Here is a 24,524-nt window from a genome sequence, read left to right as displayed (position 1 = left end):
CATCATCATCACGCACCTGCAGCGCTTCTGTGAACGGAGAACAAAGGATTCAATTATATAAAAGGAATAAATAGCCTATGTCTGTGCGCGAAATTGATTTCACTTAAGTAATTAACATTACCAAAATGAAAGGGGAAAAAATGTGACAATATGTGTCGGTTCATTTTTGAGAAGTTCACAGAAAAGAAACCGAGACGGCAGAACATTTCTTTGTTTATTTTACGAGCAATGTTTTGAATTTATTGTGAGCGTACAAAATAATAGGCCTATTTAACCCTTCACAGATTCGAATGGTGTTACATACATTTGACCATAAATGTCTGAGTATTTTAAGTTGTTTCCGCTTTTATAAGAAATTTCAAGTGAACGCGTCGGCGCCTCACGCGCACAACATCAGTTTTAGTAACTTGACATCACAGCCTGTTAACTGTCAAAATAACATACATTCAACCAAATATATAAAAAGTTATACTGCTCATTTTAAGTAGGCTAGTCTGTGTAGGCTACAATAAAAGCGTTTAAATAATAAATATAGTTTAGCCTCCAAATCGTGAATATTGAAACATTTGGATTTGTGTCAAATTAGAGAGTAGTTATAACGCCGGTTTCTGTTTCAGTTCAGCTTTAAATTAATTCGTTTTGGCTTAACATTTATCATAGACGTTGGAACAGCGTCTAGGGTTCAGCCAGCTGTTTTTTTTTTTTCCGTTGTTTTTGTTTTCCGTTTTATATATATATATATATATATATATATATATATATATATATATATATATATATATATATATATACACAGAATCTGAATTAAAATGTGTTTGATTACATTTACATTTTTACATTTACATTTCAAAATTTTGTGTCATAAAATTATAGAGGGTATGCATCGACATCACTTTCCCGCCGAAAGCGCGCTCCCTCAGCTGGACTGAGTGGCAAAAGAACCTGCTGCATGACTGGATTTAATAGAGGAAACTGCGAAAACGCGAATTACACTAAAGGTTGGACTCGAAAGTGTTCCTTACAACTTGTCAAATAAACCTAATCCATAGATATTGGCATGCAGCCTGGAGTCGTGTTTCCTGACATTTATATATTATTTTTGTCATAGCTAAAATAGCTAGCCTATGTAGCTGTAATTTTGATCTTTAATGTTTGATCTTTACATATTCCCTCAATCTTTTAACCAAAGGGTTATTAACATTAGCCTATATTCAGCAGGCAATGTTAGGCTAGCCTATATAAAATAAATAAATAAAGAGAGATGAGCTATTGTTCGTTTTTCGAAATTGCTTACACTACTTATTTATTGTGATTTATTCTATTTATTCAAAATAGAATAAAATAAAAACTGTAGTTTTTTTTGTTTGTTTGTTTGTTTTTTGTTTTGTTTTTTAATCTGTGCTTTTCATCCGCTCCTCTGTGTGGGTAGTGCAGTTTCACTATGCATATTAAACTGCAAACAGTATTATAACAGTCTGTGTGCTGATTAACATTTCTGAAAGAAATATTTCTGTGAAACACGCGTTAGGTTGCACAGAAGAAAGCCGATTTATGACATCTACTGATATAGCGGCAGAGGACTGTTATTTTGTTGAACGAACTGAAGATGACGTCAATGGCTCAGATTTAATTATCCAATCGGCTGAAAGGGGCGTGTAATGACCGCCCACATGTGGAAAACGAGTTTTGAAGTCGTGTTTCTGTTTTCTATCCGTGACCCGAAAAAACGAAAATCGAGTCAAAATCTCGGTTTCCCGTTTTTTTTAACAAACGAAAAAACGGGAAACGACCGTTTTCTCGTTTCTGCGTATTTCATTTCAATTTGGAAAACAAACTATCAAAACGTACACGGACCGCACTCACATGAACTGATTTAGATGTGTTTTTAGTACCTTTATAGATCTTGACAGAGGAGGTGACATTACTCCCTATGAAGGCATCACGGAGCCATTGGATTTGAACTAAAATATCTTAATTTGTGTTCTTAATTTGTGTTCATTTTTGGGTGAACTAACCTTTTAAGGTTTTTGAGGAAAACATACCAGGGTTATTCTTATAGTGGACTTCAATGGCCTTAAAACGGTTGGAGGTCAAAATTACAGTTTCAATGCTGCTGTATGTTTTCATCAAAAACTTAATTTCTTTTCAATGATATGGGGGTCAGGGGGTGAGTAAATTATTAGGAAAATGTTATTTAAATGTGGACTAATCCTTTAAGTTGATTTGTCTTAAAAGTGCAAATATTGTTTATTTGAGCTCTATTTAAAATTTAGTGTTTGGGGGGAACTATTTGTTTTTCCAACCAATGAAAGATAGTGAAGTCTTTTGCAAACCAGTTTGAAACAATCAAATCAGTTTCACTTGGTGAAACAAAAGGTGCAGAAATACACACTTCAGTTTCAAATACATCCTAAATCTCATTTTAAGTTTCAGATTCTGATCTGACTATGTCTATGTTTAAGTTAAAATACAGACGTTCTTCTTTCTCTCTCTCTGGGTGTATTTTTAACCATGATACAGTAATTGAATACTCTATTGCCTACCACATCCCAATGGGTCTGGCCAAGGTGTGCCAGTTCCTGCTCTGTCATCATCTCTGGATACTGGAAAAGAAAACACAGGGAAAGCAATGGAAAATGAACCTATCCACCCAACCAGAACAAGACAATAAAGAGTGAGAGAGCATTATGATTTACACAATCTAACCATATTAGCACTCATTTAAATGCATTTTTATACCTACCACATTTATGTGCTCATTAACAGCTTATTCCGGGTTTTTGGAGAAATTGGCATTCTGAAATGTCATTTAAATGCGGTTCAGTAGATTAAGACAAAGCGGTTTAGCACTCCTGGGTTTGAAGTACATGGCTCATGTGACCATGTAAACATTAGCGGCATCCTTTTTTGAGATAGTGCTTGTGCATGCTGGGGTTAGGGTTATAGGCTATCTGTGTGTGTTGAATCAATACAGGATGCAATTTGTCATAGAACATGAAATCAGATCAAAACCAGAGATCGTCCACGTTCAACATGGCTGTCATGGATTTCCCTGTGTTTTGTGTGTTCTGTGTTCTAGGAGAGTGTGGTAAACTGTGGTGCACATTTTCTTTAGGCGACAAGCAATTGAATGGCGGCAAAAACTAATACTCTTACTTATATGTCAACAATCAAATTAGAAGAAAGCACGATCACACTTTAGATTAGGGTCCAATTCTCACTATTAACTATTAACTATGACTTCTGCCTCAATAAACTCCTAATTACTGCTTATTAATAGTAAGGTATTTATTAAGTTAAGGTATTGGGTATAAAGGGATGTAGAATATGGTCATGCAGAATAAGGTATTAATATGTGCTTTATAAGAACTAATAAACAGCCAATATCCCAGTAATATGCATGCTAATAAGCATCTAGTTAATAGTGAGAACTGGACCCTAAACTAAAGTGTTACTGAAAGTATGCAGGGTGTCCAATCCTGCTCATGAAGGGCCACTGCAGAGTTTAGCACCAACCCCAATTAAACAATCATTTTAATAATTTAATAATGATTTGAAATTTAGCTAACTGGCAGCTCCAGTATTAAGATGAAGGATTTATCTTGAACTCTGTCATAGAAATTATGTATAAACCTTAGATTAACAATTTAATAAATCAATTAAAAATGAATTTATACCTGTATTATATTATGTATATTGTAAAATGAATGAATGGATGGATGGATTTTCTGGCGAGACACAGGAATTTATTTGGCGTGTGACTCTTACAGTGCATTATGGGTATTCTCTAACCATTTAGCGTACATCAGTTCAACAAGTACACTTGTTGTTGCGGTGCATTGTGGGATTGAATGAGTGCACTACGGCTGTCAAACAATCGCGATTAATCGCATACAAAATAAAAGTTTGAGTTTGCCTATTATAATATATGTGTGAGTACTGTGTGTAATTATTATGTATAAATAAATACAAACAAATCAATGTATATAGTTAAGAGAAATATCTTATTTATGAACAAAATATTTTTATTTATATATAACATAAATTATATAAAAATATAAATAAATACATATACTTGTAAATATTTTTCAAATATATACATGAATGTGTTTGTATTTATATATACATAATAATTACACACAGTACTCACACATATATTAGGCAAACTCAAACTTTTATTTTGTATGCGATTAATTGTGATTAATCGTTTGACAGCCCTAGAGTGCACTCGATAATGTCCACTAAGGTTTCGGACACCACTAAAAATGGCTGCTCCCTCAAATAGTGCACTATTTAAGGGTATAATTTCAGACATAGCACTAAGGTCTTACTAGTCATACAAGAAACTTCCAGGCAGGTGTGGCAAAGACAAAATGAAGCTAAACTCTGCTGGACAGGACCGAGTTTGGACACCCCTGATCTATAGCATAGTGCCATAGAAATATGACGAGTGGACCAGTGACACAGCTTGACCCACGTTAAGGGATAAAATGTGTCACGTGGGGGAATAATAAGAAATGAGGACAGAAAAATGGTATGAAGAATGGATGGATGGATTCCATACTGTAAAGAGATGGTTTTGTGAGAAATGGGCTAAAAAATGCTGGGTTAAAAACAACCTAAGTTGGGTTAAATATGGATAAACCCAGCAGGTTGGGTTATGCCCTCTTTCACAAGATGTAATATAAGTCTCTGGTCTGGTCTAGTTTCAGCTAAAATACCCCACAAATTTGCCCCTATTTGGGGGTGAGCACAAACATACCTTTTACTATATTACTATATTGCTGGCTAAAAAAATAAATCCAAAATTGGTTGAAAAAAATTGGCTGGTTGAAAACAACCCAATCCCTGGGTTTGTCCATATTTAACCCAGCATTTTTTAAAGTGTGTGTGTTTGGGGAACACAAATCGGAAGATGCAGATGAGGCCATGGAGAAATGTGTGAAGGAGCAGCATGGATGGATGGGCAGGGGGACAAAATGGAAATAGGAGAGAAGTGACAATGAGTGTCAGAAAGGGATCTTAATTAGGGTCCAGCACTGGGTACAGTGAGGAAGAGTCAGGAGGGGGCAGGAAATGCTGCACACATCCTCAGATAGGAAACCTGCCTTTTCTATGATCATCCTGCAGGCAAATACTTCAGAGGTTTTGGCTTGTTCTCTTTCACACACACTCTTTATTGACTGAACACAAATGGTAGTTAATGGCTCAAGTGGGGAATGAGGTTTCCTTGCATTGAAGGCAAACTGTGCAGGCAAACAGGCAAATGTATACTGGTTATTGCTTTACTTCCCGTTATAAATCAGAACCCCATTAAAGGTAAAAGATAATGAGTGATATATAGACACTCAAATGTAGGTGTGATACATGTAAAGTATTGGTGATCACTATTATTTATTGGATGGGTCATGAAAATACTCGTGCAGCAAAATAAGACTTGGATTGTACGTGTTTTTTTTTTCCCCCACATGACATGTTATTCCTTCACGTGGGTCAAGTTGTGTCATTGACCACTCATGCCATATTTCGATAGCACTATGCTATAGATATTCTCTTCTAATTTGATAGAAGACATCCTGAAATATTAGTGGATTTTTACCGCCATTTAATCGTCGCCTGGAGGACAACTTAAGTAAAACATGCAGTTTAAAACACTCTCCTCTATAGATTTTATGCTCACACTATTGTGAGTCAAAACAAAACACATCATCAAACACCAGATACATCCTCAGACTATGAATTGCAAGCTTTAAACGTGGTATCAGACTATATGAAACTATCTGAAGCAAGACAAACATATAGTTGGAAAATGACATAGCTTATTTTAATACACTTTAGATGTCATTGGGGTTGTCTTTGTGTATTTTAGCAGTGATTATGACACAGGTGTTCACTTATTAAAACATAATTCTGACTAAAAAGCTTTTTTATGTAAGGGAGAAGACGAAAGGAAAACATTTTCTAACCAATTTATCAAGTGAACCAATTAATTTCTGTGAGAGTACTGAGAAAATATATTTTGCCTGCTGCCCCCTTGTGTTCGTATGTAGAACTGCAAATTGTACCGCACTTGTACGGGTGGTTTCCCGGACAAAGATTAAACCAAATCCTACCTAGACTACCAGATTAACAGAAATCTGCTTTCTTCGTCATGGTTTTAAATAACTCTAGACTAAATCTGGTCCAGAGTTTAATAATCTGATTTAAATAAGATAAACTTATTTTAATAAGCTTAAGACTAGAGTTACTCCAGGACTAAATTGAGGCTTCAGATTAATGATGTTTTTCAAATAAGACACATGGATTGCTTGTACTATGCCAGTGAAGATCACTTTATATACAGTTGCAAGAAAAAGTATATGAACCACTTGCAGAATCTGTGAAAATGTGAATTTTAACAAAAATAAAGAAGATAATACAAAATGCATGTTATTTTTTATTTAGTACTCTCCTGAGTAAGATATTTTACTTAAAAGATGTTGACGTAATACGTAAGCCACAAGTCAAAAAAAAAAAGAAAAAAAAAAGCTGAATTTATTAAAATAACCCCATTCATAAGTATGTGAACCATTGATTCAAATACTTATGAATGGGGTGAAAACTTTTGAACAGGATGAAGATGTCCAAATTTTCTTATTTAGTTTAAATATACTCTTTTTGTTTCATTTAGTACTGCCCTTCTGAAGCAACAGAAGATAATTTCATGTTTCCCGGAAGACAAATTAAATACGATTTACCTTGATCTTCAAATTCCAAATGTTTTCAAGACCCCGTCTATTAATGCATCATGTTTCCTTCTGGAGCATCAGTGAATGTTTGAACCTTTTTTAATAGTTGTGTTTGAGTCCCTCAGTTGTCCTCAGTGTGAAAAGACTGATCTCAAAATCATTCAGTCACTCCTCTAAAGGGTTCAAATATGCAAAAGATGGTGTAAAACTGAAGAATTTGTAGGAGCTGGAGGATTTTTCTGAAGAACAGAGCTCAGTTTAACTGCTCAGAACAAACAAGGGACTCATGAACAACCATCACAAAACAAACAGTTGTAGATCATCAGGTAACCACACACAGTATTAAGAATCAATGGTTCACATACTTAAGAATGGGGTTATTTTAATAAATTCAGCTATTTTTTTGTCTTGTGGATTATATGTAAACATCTTTTATATAAAATATCTTACTCAGGAAAGTACTACCCATCTACCCATCTGCAATGCACGGGCCTCAAACGTGGGAGTCGGATGCTCTAACGAGGAGGCTAAAGGCTGAAACCCCTAGCATCAGTCTCTAGGGCATTTCTTGAGGTCAGAGGACTGAGGTTTACTTGCACAGCAACTACTAGCTGGCCTCCATTACACACACACACACCTATAGGCCTACTCCGCAAGAAATTTGACGTTCCCAGAACATTCTCAGAACGTCCCCACTGGTTGCCTAGTAACGTTCCCAGTACGTTCAGGTCACAATGTGGAGTTCTTTTAAGGGTTGGAGGACATTATTTGGTGGACCTTCAGGGAACATTTAGGATGTTCTGGAAATGTTTAGGGGACTGTTACTATAGGACGTTCTGTTAACCTCCCAAATGCCCTCTTTGTAACGATCTCGCACCACTATAAAATAACCAAAAGAGACAGACCCCCTAATATCGGGAACGTTATTATGTAACCAACAGAGGACCATGTGGGAACGCTCTGTTAATGTCCCAAATGTCCTCTTTGTAACGGTCTTATGTGACCGTAAAATTAACCAAAAAAGTCATATAAGGAAAGTACTTTCACTACCAAAAGAGGACGTTTTAGGAACGTCCCTAATGTTGTGTAAAGGTTCGGAAATTTCGTCACCTTTAGAGAACTTTTAGGGAACCCTGGCAAGGTCACGAGAACATCGCCTTCTACATGATTTTATATGTGTCCCCTTCCCTTTTAAAGCACAAAATGAATCACAAATTCAATGTAAGCCTCAATTTAGTCCTTGAGTAGCTCTTCATCTAGCTCTAGTCTTCCTCCAGATAATTTCTTACCTAAAATTGTATTGTTCTTGTAGATGTGTTTATTTTGCACTCAATTAGGCTAATTACAGACAGATTTCCAGGCATTCTTTTTCTTTGATTCCACAGCTGATGTGTGTGCAGCTTTTCCTTGCAATTTCATTTAAAAACAGTTTTCTCTTGTTTAGTTTTGTTTGTTTTTTGCATTTTTTTCTGCTGCCAATGTTCCTTGGATTTGCTTTTCAGTTCCATACAATGATAAGCTTTTCCTGGTCAATTCCATGTTTTATTGGCCATGCTAATTCAGATTAGCACAGTTGGTTTTAAATCTTGTTTATACAAATACAAATATAGTTTAGAAACTTATAGTGTTATCACCATCAGTATCAGGGTTTTCTGATCCACAGTGTGGAATACAATCGACGAAAGCTTGTTTTAAATTAAACATTCAGTTTCATACAGTTTAACATTATGAAATGATTTTGTATATATACAGAGCTATGCAGTACTGTTTCTTCTTTGTGGGTTATCATGGCAGAGCCAGGCACATTACCTGATAATGCAGTGGTGGGGTCTATCAGAAAATTCCTGTGAGTGGAACCTAAAATATCCAGTATTTGTTTCCGTCGGAATAATTACACGAGAGGACGGAAGTATGATGCTTCTGCGATGCATACAATAGCAATAGTTAATATTATATGGTTTTTGCTAGCGCTATGTTTTATTGTAGCCTTTTGCCTATATAAGTTTTCACTGAAACTCCCTAACAGGCTCGAGGACGTGTTTCAGGATTTAATCCGATATGGGAAAACTAAGGAACAGATCAAACGCCCAAGCTGGCAGCTCGTTTTTGACGTATCAAAGAGGTGATTTGGGGTTAATTGTAGTTCTGTATATTTCCCAGATATCATTGTTTGAGCACGTCAGGACGATTCTGCAGAAAACATGATTTCTCTGATGTTTCCTTTAGGTGTTTCTCTCATTTCTATGCGGTGTCTGTCATGTGGAATGGGCTGCTGCTACTGTTCTCCATACGTTCTGTCGTCATGAGGGAGACACTCCCTGATTGGCTAATTGACGCGCTTTGCTGTTTGACTGGCAGCCCAAGAGATGCTTGGAACGGTACTTCAAATAGCAAAGAAAGCATGCTTTTAAAACATGGTGACCAACAACATGACAATGTAGTAACCAACTATGCTTTTTTTTAAAAAAAAAAGTACAATCAGAAAAGTTCTGAAAGCTCCTTGTGAACACTGTTTATGGGAGACCTCATATTTTGTAATATAAATTAATTTCTCATGTATATCTATTTGCTTTTATCTGTTACTTCACTTTAACCATCAAATGCATATTCACATGCATAATTACGTGTGATTTTCAGAGTTAGATCTGTCCGTTCTACTTCTACAAGTGCTACTGTGGGTCCATTCCTTTAGACGGCTGTTGGAGTGTCTCTTTGTCAGCGTATTCTCTAATGGTGTGATCCATATAGTCCAGTACGCATTTGGTTTGGGTTACTATGTCCTACTTGGACTAACTGTCCTGTGTATAAATGCCTCTCTGCCACAATCAGGTTAGTAGTTTCCTACTTACGATTCCATCATCACAATATCATATTGTTTTTTAATTATTATTATTAAAGGAACACTCCACTTTTTTTGAAAATAGGCTCATTTTCCAACTCCCCTAGAGTTAAACAGTTGAGTTTTACCATTTTCGAATCCATTCAGCCGATCTCTGGTTCTGGCGGTACCAGTTTTAGCATAGCTTAGCATAGTTCATTGAATCTGATTAGACCGTTAGCATCACGCTCAAAAATGACCAAAACGTTTTTAATATTTTTCCTATTTAAAACTTGACTCTTCTGTAGTTAAATCGTGTACTAAGACCGACAGAAAATAAAAAGTTGCGATTTTCTAGGCTGATATGGCTAGGAACTATACTCTCATTCAGGCGTAATAATCAAGGAACTTTGCTGCCGTATCATGGCTGCAGCAGTGCAATGATATTACGCAGCGTCCCGTGAAACGTCTCCATGGTTGCACAGGCAACGTTCCCTGTGCAAGCCATGGAGACGTTCATGAGAGACGCTGCGTAATATCATTGCACTGCTGCAGCCATGATACGGCAGCAAAGTTCCTTGATTATTACGCCTGAATGAGAGTATAGTTCCTAGCCATATCAGCCTAGAAAATCGCAACTTTTCATTTTCTGTCGGTCTTAGTACACGATTTAACTACAGAAGAGTCAAGTTTTAAATAGGAAAAATATCAAAACTCTTTGGTCATTTTTAAGCGTGATGCTAATGGTCTAATCAGATTCAATGAACTATGCTAAGCTATGCTAAAAGTGGTACCGCCAGAACCAGAGATCGGCTGAATGGATTTGAAAACGGTAAAACTCAACTTTTTAACTCTAGGGGAGTTGGAAAATGAGCCTATTTTCAAAAAAAGTGGAGTGTTCCTTTAAAATGCACCTCCAAATTGCAAACTCCAGACTTAATTCATGTTAAATTGACAAAAAAATATTTTTATATTTTAGAATATAGCAGCCCAGTCTGGATATTTCCCTTAATTGTACTAACTATTTGTATATTTGTGTCTCTCTGCAATGTCAGGTGCTGTTCCTTTCTTTAAACAGCTCACATGGTATCATGTAATCGGGACTCTTGTTTTCATCTGGGCATCACTCCTCCAGCACTCGTCCCTCTCACTGCTGGCCAAGATGAGGACTGACAACTCGGGTAGGAAGCCACTGGTGTTTCCTTAGGAAGAAGAAGAAAGAAACAAAACAAATCTAAGCTATAATAGTAAAATATGTTTCAATTATTCTTCTGACTGTAACTAGTGAAAACAATTCAGTTTTATGTGCAAAATTATAACCTGTTTTCAAAAAAAATGTTATTACAAAAATTAAATCTTTGTCTTCTCTGTGCAATATAGGTAAAGTAGAGACTCTGGCCCACAAGATGCCACGTGGGAGCTGGTTTGAGCTAGTGTCTTGTCCGCATTACCTGGCTGAGCTTCTGATTTATGTTGCCATGATTGTCTGTTGTGGCTGCAGTTCATTAACCTGGTGGCTGGTGGTACTGTATGTGCTCTATAGCCAGGCATTGGCTGCACAGCTCTGTCATGATTACTACAGGAGCAAGTTTGAGACATATCCACGTCAACGCAAAGCTTTTATACCCTTTGTCCTGTGATTTACTGTATGTGTTTTATATGAAAATATGAACCTAATGAATAAACTGTTAACAAAATGAATAATATAGATTATCTTAATTGCACTCTCTAACAAATTGGAACAGCTGACACCATGGTTCATGCATGATTAATGTGTAAGAAGCAGGGCAACAGGACCGAAATGGACAGTGGCCTGACCTCAGAAGGTGACTGACAACAGCTGTCAGCAAAAGACTTAAAATGGAAGTGGCTCCAGCCCCATAAGAACTATCTGAAGCTGACTTCCCCAACAAGAGAATCAATTTAAAAACACATTTTCTGCTATTATGCGCTTTAAGTAACTCGTATATACTACTATTTCTACTCAGCTGCTAATAAATACATTTCAGAAATGTGCAAATTCGCGTAACAATGAGAAGCCAAACTCATATATAAATTATTCTGGTCTGTGAGAGGAGTTTCTAATCTCATATTTCCGTTTTACGTTGCAACTCTAACTAACTTGAAGGTGTTCCTTCATACGTCATTTAAGACCGATGTTTAAACCAATAATCTGGCTCAATTTCTGTGACGTATGCGTCTCCTGTACACGTTTGTCTCCCAACTGACCAATCACGGTCAGTTTTCAACCGACAGTTTTGCTTTAGGCTTTGGCGTCAGTCTCTCAGCAAAGATGACTATGGTGGGCTAGCAAGATCGGAACGACAAAACGTTAATGTTTATAAATTAGCGGTGTTATTAACGTAGCTTAATTTGCAAAGCAGTAACACAAAAGAAGCCGCGTTAGCCATCCGTTAAGATGCCTCTCCGGGCCGGCGAGCGGCATGGCAGTGGCAGGTTTAAATGCTTCCTTGTTCTACTTAACATCGTGTTGTTTTCAGCCGGAGTTACAGCAACTCAAGAAGAGAATAAAGTCATTCACGAGGAGCAGCCCGCGGAGGTACGTACGAATTTGTCCTATTCTCTAGGTAACATACATAAGAGAGTTTATTAACACTGTAAATGTGTCAAAGAGGAGTTGTGCTAAAACTTAGCTTGGTAAGGGTAACGTTAGTGTCATCATTCAAGGAAAACTAGTTTGACCTCACGCCTTCGAACAGATTTGTTCATTTGGTTATTTGGCTGAAATAAACGGATGAATGTACTTTTGACAAGAAGGGATCATCAAGGAGATTCTGCTGTAGAAAATGTGCTTTTAATGTTTTAGTATATACATGTTCCAGTGTTGGGTGTAATAAATTATTAGGTAATCTAATTACTGTAATTTAATTACTTTTCCCTTGATAAAGTATAGGGATTACTCTTTATTTTTCTGTAATTTAATTACAGTTACTTATGATGTAATTGCATTAAATACGGTATAGACTATACAACAATTCTGTATAAAACAGTAGTGGATTTAACATCATCATTTAATCTTCAAATGTATGTTTTTTTTTTATTTATTTTTTTATGCAACCTTCACCCTTTACACACTTTGGTCAGTTCAAGAATAAATTATGCAGTTGTATATTGTTTATTTGAAAGAATTAAAAGAGCAAGTTCATGTCTATCCTTGTGTAGTTCAACTGGTCGAGGTTTCTATGGGTTTTAGAAAGTAACACCGTTGTAATCCATTACCTTTTAGAGAGAGTAATTCAGTAATCTAAAAACCGTAATCTTATTACACTGTTGAAGATGTAATCTGTATTTAGTAACTAATTACTTTTAGACTAACTTACCAAACATTGTGTATATCCATTTAAAATAATAATAATAATAACTTGCAAAACATAAGTTACTTAATCTACTAAACTGTTATTTATGTGAAGTGTTGGAGCCTCAGGGTTTTGCCCACCAGATGAAGTGCAGGACCAGTTGATTTTCATCAGTATATACATTTATACATATATACATATATATACATATATATATTCTAATATTGAAATGTAATCTCTAAATGTTGTTAGATTTTCTATTTTTCCATTTTTTGGTAGAAATTATGTTGCTTGTAAACAGTTACGTTATTACTATTAATTGAACTAACATCTGAATCATAATTTGTGTCTAGCTGCAGAAGGCAACCACCGGTCATGCTCCCGGCCCGGAAATGATCATCAATGAACCCAATAATGGCAACCTGGGGTTTATTCATGCCTTCGTGGCAGCCATTTCAGTTATCATTGTCTCTGAACTGGGAGACAAAACGTTCTTCATTGCAGCCATCATGGCTATGCGCTACAATCGCCTCACTGTTTTGGCGGGTGCCATGTTGGCTTTAGGACTCATGACATGTTTGTCAGGTAGGTGAAATACAGTTGTTCTAAAGCACCTTTACTTTTTTTTTTTTTTTTTTTTAATCTTTAATTTGATTTACTTTACATCATAAAATTTTCCAAAAACTTCCACTTTTCAACAAAACCTATGAATTTTGGTGTCACGTGATTTCAGAGTCATGTTTTTGCTTATTACATGTTGAATAAAATATTATCCGACATAAAATTAAACGTAGCAAGTTTTAAACAAAATCAAATACACCCACCTCCTTAACTTTTGGTCTGCGCCCATCTCAGAGGTCTTGACCTTCTCAATTGTAACCAGCAATTAAAATTATACAATAGTATTATAATTGTGACAGGCTACATAGTTACAAATCTCTATTTGGTTTAAAATCTATGAATGACAGCTTAATTTGTTACATTTGCAATCATGTTACTGTTGGAAATCTCAGAAGCATAGACCAGGAGACTTTGGGATCTCTTGAAGCAGAAGTTACTCTTTATTGAGAAACACGCTGTGCGTCGCTGTGGTCATCCAAAATCTAACTAAAACAGTGACTTGGTAGTTCATATACATTCAAGGGGGAGGGATACAGATAGAGGTGTGGACAATCTAAACAAAGGATGCAAATGCAGTACAGGAATCAGATCATTGCCTACATTTCCCAGCCATGATCTAATCAGCATAACTGTGTCAATCAAATGCATAGGTGCTAATCCAATCAGTCTGGCAGTATCACCTATACCTTTACATTATCATAGAGACAAAAGCACAGCTGTATCTTGAGCTGGTCATGCCACATGGTTAGGAAATGCATGAGACAAAAGGTTAGTGTCTCAGACACCTGGTCTGCCTGCCTTGCCACAATATACATAAAGTTTTCAGTTCATATACTATTAACAAATTTGTAATCCCACATTACCCATTCTCTCTTTTTTCATTTTAATGTGTAGGAATAGAACATAATAAACATATTTTCCAATTTAGACATCCCAAATTTTGGTACTTTTGTCAATTTCTCTCTAGCTTTATTTAATTTGATCTTGTTTATGTGCGTTTGAGCTTTTTGTTCCCTTTTTTCTCTATTTGTCACCTTTTTCAAATTCTCTCGATTCCTATTAGGGATGCACCGATGTATCGGCCAATAATTGGTATCAGCCGATAAAAGCAATTATTTTCACTAACAGCCGATTGTTTAAAAACAACCAATGATCAGGGCCGATTATATCCTGTCAATCAAAAGGAGGCAGTAAAAGTGTCAGACTGCATCTCGTACTGTGTGTGAAGAAAATGTCTATGAAATGTAGTAATGCAGGCTCTATTTGACCTTATGAATCACCTGTAGTTCAAGCCAGGGTTGCTAGGTCCATGATTTTTCCCTACTCTAAACATTATTTCTAGCGCTCCTCTCATCCAATAATCGCAAAGAGCTTTATGCTTTGTTACTTCTGATAAGAAACAAAGTCTCATCTTTCAAATTCTGTCCATTTTATCACAAAGTCAACCAATAAATGGCATTTTGACTGTTTTAAATGTGTCAGATCACTGTAGCACCTAATTTTAAGCAACAGTGCATTATAACACAAAAAAAACATGAATGCACATCAGAAGGTATGTTGGAAGATACAGTACAGCTTACCAAAATGTAGCATGTATCATGTAGTTGCTCAATCAGTGTTTCAACCACAGAAAGATGTAAATAAAACAGCTTGAGAACATTGTCACTTAAAGTTATTAGTAACGTTATTCCTTAGTTAGCTATGTTAAAAAACAAACAAAACAAAAAAAAAAAACACTTAGAAAGGAGCTCATTTACTGTTAATGATATGTAAGTTTGAATAAATTTGTCATGAAGACAAGTGTTTATGAAAACTATTTTGTGCAACTGAGGTGTACACGAATATTTCATTTTTTTTTACTCGAGTGTAATTATTATATTTGAAAATAAATAGCAGTTTTATGTAATAGTTTGGGCTTTGTTGTAAATTTTACCCTCTAATATTATGGTAATATACCAAATGAGAGGGTTCCCTGTATAAGTTTATAGCATTAATTGGGAGATTTTTTATTTTTTTTCCTTAAGAAAATCTAACTATCTGAATAATGATATCTGCTATTCTGAATTTGGCTATCACATTGGTGGAAAAATGTAGTATCGGTGCATTTCTAATTCCTATTCTTGTCTTTCATGTTTCTCATCTAGCTTGCATTGTGTCAGTAAAAGTCTAATGAGATATTTATAGGTTATCATTCATCATGCAAATTTTATAATAAATTTGCATCTATCCAAAACAATATCATCATGCCATACTGGTCTAACATATTTCTAATGACAGGCTTTTTTTTGTCCAGCCAGCTTTATTAATGTCTTATATAAGTATTATATCTTAAAAGTTTTACAGAGAATAGCACATAATTCAGCACTTAGACCACTGAGTTTGCTTTTTTAATATAATGTCTAATGCATTAAAAGAGAGTGTTGATCTACCGTGTGTCTTTTATAAAATCCTCTTAATGCATGAATGACCTATTTTTCTGTTTGTCTTCACATTAGTCCTGTTTGGTTACGCTACAACCATTATCCCACGGATCTACACCTACTACATATCAACAGCGCTGTTTGCCATCTTTGGGGTGAGGATGCTTAGGGAAGGACTGAGGATGAGTGCTGATGAAGGGCAAGAGGAGCTGGAGGAGGTCCAGGCTGAGATAAAGAAAAAAGATGAGGAGGTAAAAGCTTTGTAACTGATGTTTGTCCGCAGGTATCGCTATTTATAACACCTCCTGAATATTTGAAGCATCTTATCTGACCCCTGATTGGCTGATTCCCTCTTCTCCCACAGCTTCAGCGCTATAAGATGGCCAATGGCGCACCAGATGTGGAAGCGGGGTCGACGGCGAACTTGTTGCCTCAGAGGAAGTGGCACAGTGTGATCTCACCCATATTCGTTCAGGCACTCACCCTCACCTTCCTCGCCGAATGGGGTGACCGATCTCAGCTTGCAACCATTGTGCTGGCTGCAAGAGAGGTATTGTACAGAGTCCAAAATTAGACTTTAAAATTATATTTATTTATTTAAAAAAAAAAATCAATCAATAATAGTATGTGGAAGCGATGTCAAAATGACCATAAATAAGATATGACAACCCGTGACATTCTACTCGTAGGTTGACCTGAAGAATATAAACTCGCTCAGGCGATCTCTCTCTCATAATACTCCACATATTACAGTGAGTTTTAAATGAAGCAACTCAACGATATTAGGAAGTAAAAAAGTCCGATATCGATATATCAGCTGATATTCTTTGTGTATTTTATAGTTCAGTTCAAATGGGAAGTGGCAAAACTTTTGACTGGTACTGTATATTGAATACCATAGATACATAAACAGAATATATATATATATATATATATATATATATATATAACACATTTTTTGCAATGATCACTCGAATGTGGTGATCAAACACTTATACTGACGTGATAAAGAAATGTAATAAAGGCAGGGTATTTAACAATACATTTTATTATCCAAAATAAGGCTTGCATCAATGCACTGAACACTAAAGTTCACTTAATATAAATGAGTTTACAACACACATAGAACAATATATAATATAATATAATATAATATAATATAAACTTGAATTAAAAAAATAACCATGGATTAAAAAAATAAACTGTATAGGGCAAGCAAGCTACTGCCAATCCAACAGGGGCAGGTTTATGCAGTCAGTGGCTTATTTTCTGGTAGTCAAATGAACATGAGGATCATATTTAAATAGTGTTTTTGCAGTTTAATATTCACAAACACTAGTTTTCATCGTGATTTGTTTTAAGTGTTCTTTTTTATTTATTATTCAAAAACATGACAAATTCCTTGTTATACAGTAAAATCCGTTTTATGACTGGATTCCGTGATTTCGTCTGCGTTTTTTGCATGGTGGAAATCCTACTAATGTAGCAAATGAGTATGATAAGCTTGTTGTAAGAGTAAAAGATGGGGACATATTTATTTACTTATATATTTTTACTTATTATTTATATACTTTAGCAGCCCGTTTTACTAACTAGGTGACAATGTAGCATTAAATCACCATTCAACAGGCTCAAGCCACCACCGCACCGCGGTCTATTGGACTGCAGAAAGATACAAACTTTTCAATCTGCTACATTAACTGACTCTACAACAAACTATGTAGTTAGCAACTTACCGTTAAGACAATGCTTTGACTCTGAAACTGTTGTATAAACGCAATATCACACTCCTAACCATGCGTTATGGCTTTATATCAGCACGCTGTGATTACCTACAGCCGAATCACGGCTACGAGTGTGATATTGCTCATAAATATAATAACCGATCAGGCATAACATTATGAGCACTGACAGGTTAAGTGCATAACACTGATTATCTCTTCATCACGACTCCTGTTAGTGGGTGGGATATATTAGGCAGCAAGTGAACATTTTGTCCTCAAAGTTGATGTGTTAGAAGCAGTGTAAGGATTTGAGCAAGTTTGACAAGAGACCAATTGTGATGACTAGACAACTGGGTCAGAGCATCTCCAAAGCTCCTGCAGCTCTTGTGGAGTGTTCCTATTCTGCAGTGGTCAGTATCTATCAAAAGTGGTCCAAGGAAGGAATGGTGGTGAACCGGCGATTGGGTCATGGGCAGCCAAGGCTCATTGATGCACGTGGGGAGTAAAGGTGGGCCTGTGTGGTCCGATCCAACAGATGAGCTACTGTGTATGGGGCTGAATAGCCGCAGACCAGTCAGGGTGCCAGTGCTGACCCCTGTCCACTGCTGAAAGTGCCAACATTGGGCATGTGAGCATCAGAACTGGACCACGGAGCAATGGAAGAAGGTGGCCTGGTCTGATGAGTCATGTTTTCTTTTACATCATGTGGATGGCCAGGTGTGTCACTTACACCAGGCACCAGGATGCACTATGGGAAGAAGGCAAGCCAGTGGAGGTCAATGGGCAATGTTCTGCTGGGACACCTTGGGTCCTGCCATCCATGTGGAAGTTACTTTGATACATACCACCTACCTAAGCATTGTTGCAGACCATGTACACCCTTTCATGGAAACAGTATTCCCTGGTGGCTGTGGCCTCTTTCAGCAGGATAATGCACCCGGCCACAAAGCAAAAATGGTTCAGGAATGGTTTGAGGAGCACAACAACGAGTTTGAGGTGTTGACTTGGCCTCCAAATTTCCAAAGTATAAATTGCTATATTTATATATTTCAATTTACTGTGCTGTATATAAAAAATAACTTTTTTGTTATGTACATTTACCTAGCTCAGTAAAGTCCTGTAGGATGATTGTAATGGACTCCGTATTATCATTATTATTATTAACAGGTGATTTGCTAGCTGCTAACTGAATAACCGGCTGGTTTTTGCTGTAGGATCCATTTGGAGTAGCAGTTGGGGGAACTTTTGGACACTGTCTGTGCACAGGACTGGCTGTTATCGGTGGAAGGATGGTGGCTCAGAAGATCTCTGTCAGAACCGGTGAGATTGAGGAGTCATTTACCACAGTACTAAGTTTCTGTTGGTTTACATCAGCACTGATCTATATCCAGATTTATTTGCTGATATTTCCTTTTCTTATCTCTACAGTTACAATCATTGGTGGGATCGTTTTCCTCGCCTTTGCGTTCTCTGCCCTCTTTATCAAGCCCGATTCTGGATTCTGATGGATGAAGTGACTCTTGGTTTCATTTTGTACATACAGTCACCACAGTACAACACAGAAGAAGTGGAACAGAGAGAGCCTGCAGATGCACAAAGACTGCAGATAGCTTGTTTGTTTATTTGAGTGAATCTCTTTTGTGTGAGTGAAAGTATGACTGAATGAATGAAAAATGGTTAACTGCTCATGTCTTAATGAGCATTTAAATTTTTTGCTTAATCCCTCATTTTTGTCTTTACTTTCAACCAGACGTTATTCTGTTTTTAGGTGATCTTTATTTCTCCAGTAAGCCACCTAACAGTATACTTGAACTTGCCAGATGTTTATCGTTGGACATGGTAACATTTTAAATAACAAATCATGAATCTTGTTTCTATATTTTACCTCTGTTTGAGCAGTGCACTATGGATAAATGCTGGCCTGGGTTTTATTTCAGTTCAAGCTTACTTGACTACAACAGATGTGAAACTACAACCAGATCAAGATGAGCACTGTCACCCTTCCCTATGACATATTGTGCCATCTACCCACTGCACAGCAGTAAATCTACTTGTGTCTCAGGAGTATTTAGTGGATAAGAACCTCAGCAATATAACAGTCATAATTCCCTCATCAATGACAAACTACAATTCTGAATTGAACACTGAAGAATTCTTTAGGAACTGCCTGGTGTCTTAACTGCCTGTTGATGGTTTGTAGGATAAATGTAATATAAAACGATGTGGGTTCATCATCACATTACATCACATGTGGCCTTTAAACCCAGTCGTGGTATTTACTGGTCATCGTTGTGCACTCATAAATGCATCTGTGTTCACTCCTCCCCTCTGCGTCACTGGTCATAAAGTGTTAAGAACAGTGGTGCTTTCACAAACTTCCCTGAAAGAGGCACACAGCATTTAGTGCAGTCTCTTTCTCATGAAATTGTAACTATCATTTCTGAAGTCTGCCCTTTTCCTCAGAACTGTTTTTATTTATTCGAGTATGGAGCACAGATACTGATATTTTGTCATGGTTGAAGAATTTATTTAGTTGAGGAGAAGATGGGGGTTCTTTTTTTTTCCTTCTTTTTTTTTTGTAACATTTTCAGGTTGACTTTGTCAATATTTGACAGGGGTTAAAAAGTGTGATGAACTTTAGAGGAACTACAAAAAATGTTATTCCTGTAAATATTGAATAAAAAGGTCAGTCTCAGTCTTTCAAATGTTTTTTGTTATTTGTTTGTTTTAAAGGTGCCCTAGAACTGAGGTGTCCCCTGAATGTGTCTGTAAAGTTTCAGCTCAAAATACCCCATAGATTTTTTTTAATAAATTTTTTTAACTGCCTATTTTGGGGCATCATTATAAATTAGGCGATTCGGGGCTACTGGCCCTTTAATTTTCCTGCTCCATGCCCACGGAGCTCGAGCTTGCCTTGAACAGTGCATAAATAAAGTTTACACAGCTAATTAGAGCTGGGCGATATATCGCATGCGATTGTCACGCGCATTTCATCAGTAAAGCCGGTTCCCTGATTACCGTTAAATCGCCATCACCTGCTTTCAAATGGAGAGGCATTTAATAGACAGAGCCGTAGTTCACTGGCAAGCTACGCAATATCGCGTTCATTATTGAAGACAATTCATCTGCGATATGAACGCAATATTGCGTAGCTTATCAGTGATCTACGGCTCTGTCTATTAAATGCCGCTTCATTTGAAAGCGATTTAGCGGTAATCAGGGAACTGTCTTTACTGACGAAATGCGCGTGACAGTCGCATGCGATATATCGCCCAGCCCTACAGCTAATATAACCCTCAAATGGATCTTTACAAAGTGTTCGTCATGCATGCGTCAGATAATGTGAGTATTGTATACTGTTATATTGTTTACATTTGATTCTGTATGAGTTTGAGGCTGTGATCCGTGGCTAACGGCTAATGCTACACTGTTGGAGATATTTATAAAGAATGAAGTTGTGTTTATGAATTATACAGACTGCAAGTGTTTCATAATGAAAATAACGACGGCTCTTGTCTCCGTGAATACAGTAAGAAGCGATGGTGACTTTAATCAAATTTAACAGTACATTAGCAACATGCTAACGAAACATTTAGAAAGACAATTTACAAATATCACTAAAAATATGATATCATGGATCATGTCAGTTATTATTGCTCCATCTGCCATTTTTCGCTGTTGTCCTTGTCTGTTGAGTCAGCTCTGCACATCCAGACGTTCTGCCCTTGTCTAATGTCTAATGCCTTTCATAATGTTGGGAACATGGGCTGGCATATGCAAATATTGGGGCGTACACCCCGACTGTTACGTAACAGTTTGTGTTATGTTGAGATTCACCTGTTCTTCGGAGGTCTTTTAAACAAATGAGATTTATATAAGGAGGAGGAAACAATGGAGTTTGAGACTCACTGTATGTCATTTCCATGTACTGAACTCTAGTTATTTAACTATGCCAAGATAAATTAAATTTTTCATTCGAGGGCACCTTTAAACAATATGAACAATTTAAACCAAGGAGCAGATGTAATAACCTGTGTAGATGTAATAAGGTTATGAAGCACATTTTCCTGAGATGTTAACAAATTTGGTCTCATTGTTTTTTGACACCTAAGTCATATGTACAATTGTATGAATTTCTTTGCATTAGATGCAAAATATCAAACCATGTGGCAAGCTTTTCCCTGAACTAAATTTGCTTTTTTGAGCCCCCTTTTAACTAACTGTAAAGTCACTATTCATGGCCATCAACTTCACACAGGTGTCCTAACACCACTGTCTTTGACAAACACAACGTTATTTTGTCTTATTTTGAACAATATAGACTATCTATTGCTTCATATGTTGAAACCTAAAAAACGTAAATGATTTGACTGAAAAGTGTGCTTGTGCTATGTTTCCACAAAGTTTAGCTTGATATTCACAGTTCAGTCAGTGGTCAAAATGTTCTTAAAATCTCACTTGTTATTGTCTATTATTTAAAAAAAACAGGACAATACATTTTTGTATGTTTTTGTTTTTTAATTGTGGGTTTCAAATTCTATTATAATTATTAATTGTGATATTTGTGGTTTACTATTAATTTAATACAATTCACCATAAAAAAAAAAAAAACATAAAAAATAGTAAAGAGTAACCACTGCAAATACACTATATTGCCAAAGTTTTGGGACGCCTGCCTTTATGTGCACATGAACTTTAATGACATCCCATTCTTAATCCGCAGAGTTTAATATGGAGTTGTCCCACCCTTTGCAGCTATAACAGCTTCAACTCTTTCCACAAGGCTTTCCATAAGGTTTGAGTGTGTGTTTATAGGAATTTTTGACCATTCTTCTAGAAGCGCATCTGTGAGGTCTGGCAGTGATGTTGGACGAGAAGGCCTGGCTCGCAGTCTCCGCTCTAATTCATTCCAAAGGTGTTCTATTGAGTTGAGGTCAGGACTCTGTGCAGGCCAGTCAAGTTCCTCCACACCAAACTCGCTTATCCATGTCTTCATGAAATTGTCCAAAATGTCTTGGTATGCTGAAGCATTAAGAGATCCTTTCACTGGAACTAAGGGGCCAGGCCCAACCCCTGAAAAACAACCCCACGCCATGATCCCCCCTCCACCAAACTTTACATTTGGCACAATGCAGTACCGTTCTCCTGGCAACCGCCAAACCCAGACTCATCCATCGGATTGCCGGACAGAGAAGGGTGATTCGTCACTCCAGAGAACACGTCTCCACTGTTCTAGAGTCCAGTGGCGGCGTGCTTTACACCACTGCATCCAACGCTTTGCATTGCACTTGGCGATGTAAGGCTTGGATGCAGCTGTCGGCCATCGAAACCCATTTCATGAAGCTCTCTACACACTGTTCTTGAGCTAATCTGAAGGCCACATGAAGTTTGGAGGTCTGTAGCTATTGACTCTGCAGAAAGTTGGCAACTTCTGCACACTGTGTGCCTCGGCATGCGCTGACCCCACTCTGTGATTTTACATTGCCTACCACTTCTTGGCTGAGTTGCTGTTGTTCCCAATTGCTTCCACTTTGTTATGATAGCACTTACAGTTGACCTTGGAATATTTAGTAGTGAGGAAATTTCACACTTGAATTTTCTGAGATCCTGAGAGCAACCCATTCTTTGTTTGTAGTAGCAATCTGCATGCCTAGGTTGATTTTATTCACCTGTGGCCATGGAAGTGATTGGAACACCTGAATTCAATGATTTGGAGGGGTGTCAATATAGTGTAACAAACCGCACACTGTACATTAAATATAGTACAATAAAATGACTTAAAAAAACATTACATTACAAAAACAAAACAAATATCAGAACACCAATACCTATACATGATAGATAAGTGCATTTAACACACTTGAACTGAAACGCAGCGATCTTCTCACACACACACTCGTGTCAAAGTTACGCCACTGATCTTTACTATCCCTGATTGGGCTTATTTCGCATTTTAGGTTCATTTTGAGAGTAATTGTTTGGTTTATTATTATTTATAGCCTACATATCGGGGTGTTTACATTGTATAGGCCTAGTTAAAGGGTTAGTTCACCCAAAAATGAAAATTATGTCATTTATTACTCACCCTCATGCAGTTCCACACCCGTAAGACCTTTGTTAATCTTCGGAACACAAATTAAGATATTTTTGATGAAATCCGATGGCTCCATGTGGCCTGCATAGGGAGCAATGACATTTCCTCTCTCAAGATCCATAAAGGTACTAAAAACATAAAATCATGAAATCAGTTCATGTGAGTACAGTGGTTCAATATTAATATTATAAAGTGACAAAAATATTTTTGGTGCGCCAAAAAAAACTGAATAACGACTTATATAGTGATGGCCGACTTCAAAACACTGCTTCATGAAGCATCGGAGCACAACGAATCAGCGTGTCGAATCAGCAGTTCGGAGCGCCAAAGTCACGTAATTTCAGCAGGCGGTTTGACACGTGATCCGAATCATGATTCAATACACTGATTCATAATGCTTCCGAAGTTTCCTGAAGAAGTGTTTTGAAATCGGCCATCAGTAAATAAGTCGTTATTTTGTTTTTTTGCCGCACCAAAAATATTCTCGTCGCTTTATAATATTAATATTGAACCACTGTACTCACATGAAGTGATTTAAATATGTTTTTAGTACATTAATGGATCTTGAGAAAGGAAATGTCATTGCTGACTACGGAGGCCTCACTGAGTCATTGAATTTCAACAACCATATCTTAATTTGCATTCCAAAGATTAACGAAGGTCTTACGGGTGTGGAACGGCATGAGGGTGAGTAATAAATGACAGAATTTTCATTTTTGGGTGAACTAACCCTTTAAGGTGTAAATGAGAGAATTACTGTGGTGTAACGGTGGAACTTTCGGGAACGTTTACAATTGTGTCC

At 36.8% G+C, this 24,524-nt stretch overlaps 2 protein-coding genes across 2 annotated transcripts; both read left to right on the top strand.

Moving 5' to 3' along the window:
• The first annotated feature begins 8,600 nt into the window (after window positions 1-8,600).
• On the top strand, window positions 8,601-11,274 carry srd5a3 (steroid 5 alpha-reductase 3). Its single transcript, XM_067383664.1, has 5 exons — window positions 8,601-8,850; window positions 8,955-9,106; window positions 9,366-9,557; window positions 10,602-10,727; window positions 10,927-11,274. The coding sequence occupies exons 1-5, from the start codon at window positions 8,654-8,656 to the stop codon at window positions 11,184-11,186; spliced, it is 927 nt and encodes a 308-aa protein (XP_067239765.1). The 5' UTR covers window positions 8,601-8,653; the 3' UTR covers window positions 11,187-11,274.
• Window positions 11,275-11,386: 112 nt separating this feature from the next.
• Window positions 11,387-20,573, top strand: tmem165 (transmembrane protein 165). The gene is made up of 6 exons (XM_067383665.1): window positions 11,387-12,106; window positions 13,217-13,448; window positions 15,980-16,155; window positions 16,269-16,454; window positions 18,843-18,948; window positions 19,057-20,573. Exons 1-6 carry the CDS (start codon window positions 11,966-11,968, stop codon window positions 19,131-19,133), a joined length of 918 nt encoding a protein of 305 aa, XP_067239766.1. The 5' UTR covers window positions 11,387-11,965; the 3' UTR covers window positions 19,134-20,573.
• The last annotated feature ends 3,951 nt before the right edge of the window (window positions 20,574-24,524 follow it).

This window comes from Chanodichthys erythropterus, chromosome 4, assembly GCF_024489055.1.
Source record: "Chanodichthys erythropterus isolate Z2021 chromosome 4, ASM2448905v1, whole genome shotgun sequence".
NCBI classification, from domain to species: Eukaryota; Metazoa; Chordata; class Actinopteri; order Cypriniformes; family Xenocyprididae; genus Chanodichthys; species Chanodichthys erythropterus.
The sequence above is the reverse complement of the archived record's forward strand: the minus strand, read 5'-3'. Positions and strand labels throughout refer to the sequence as shown.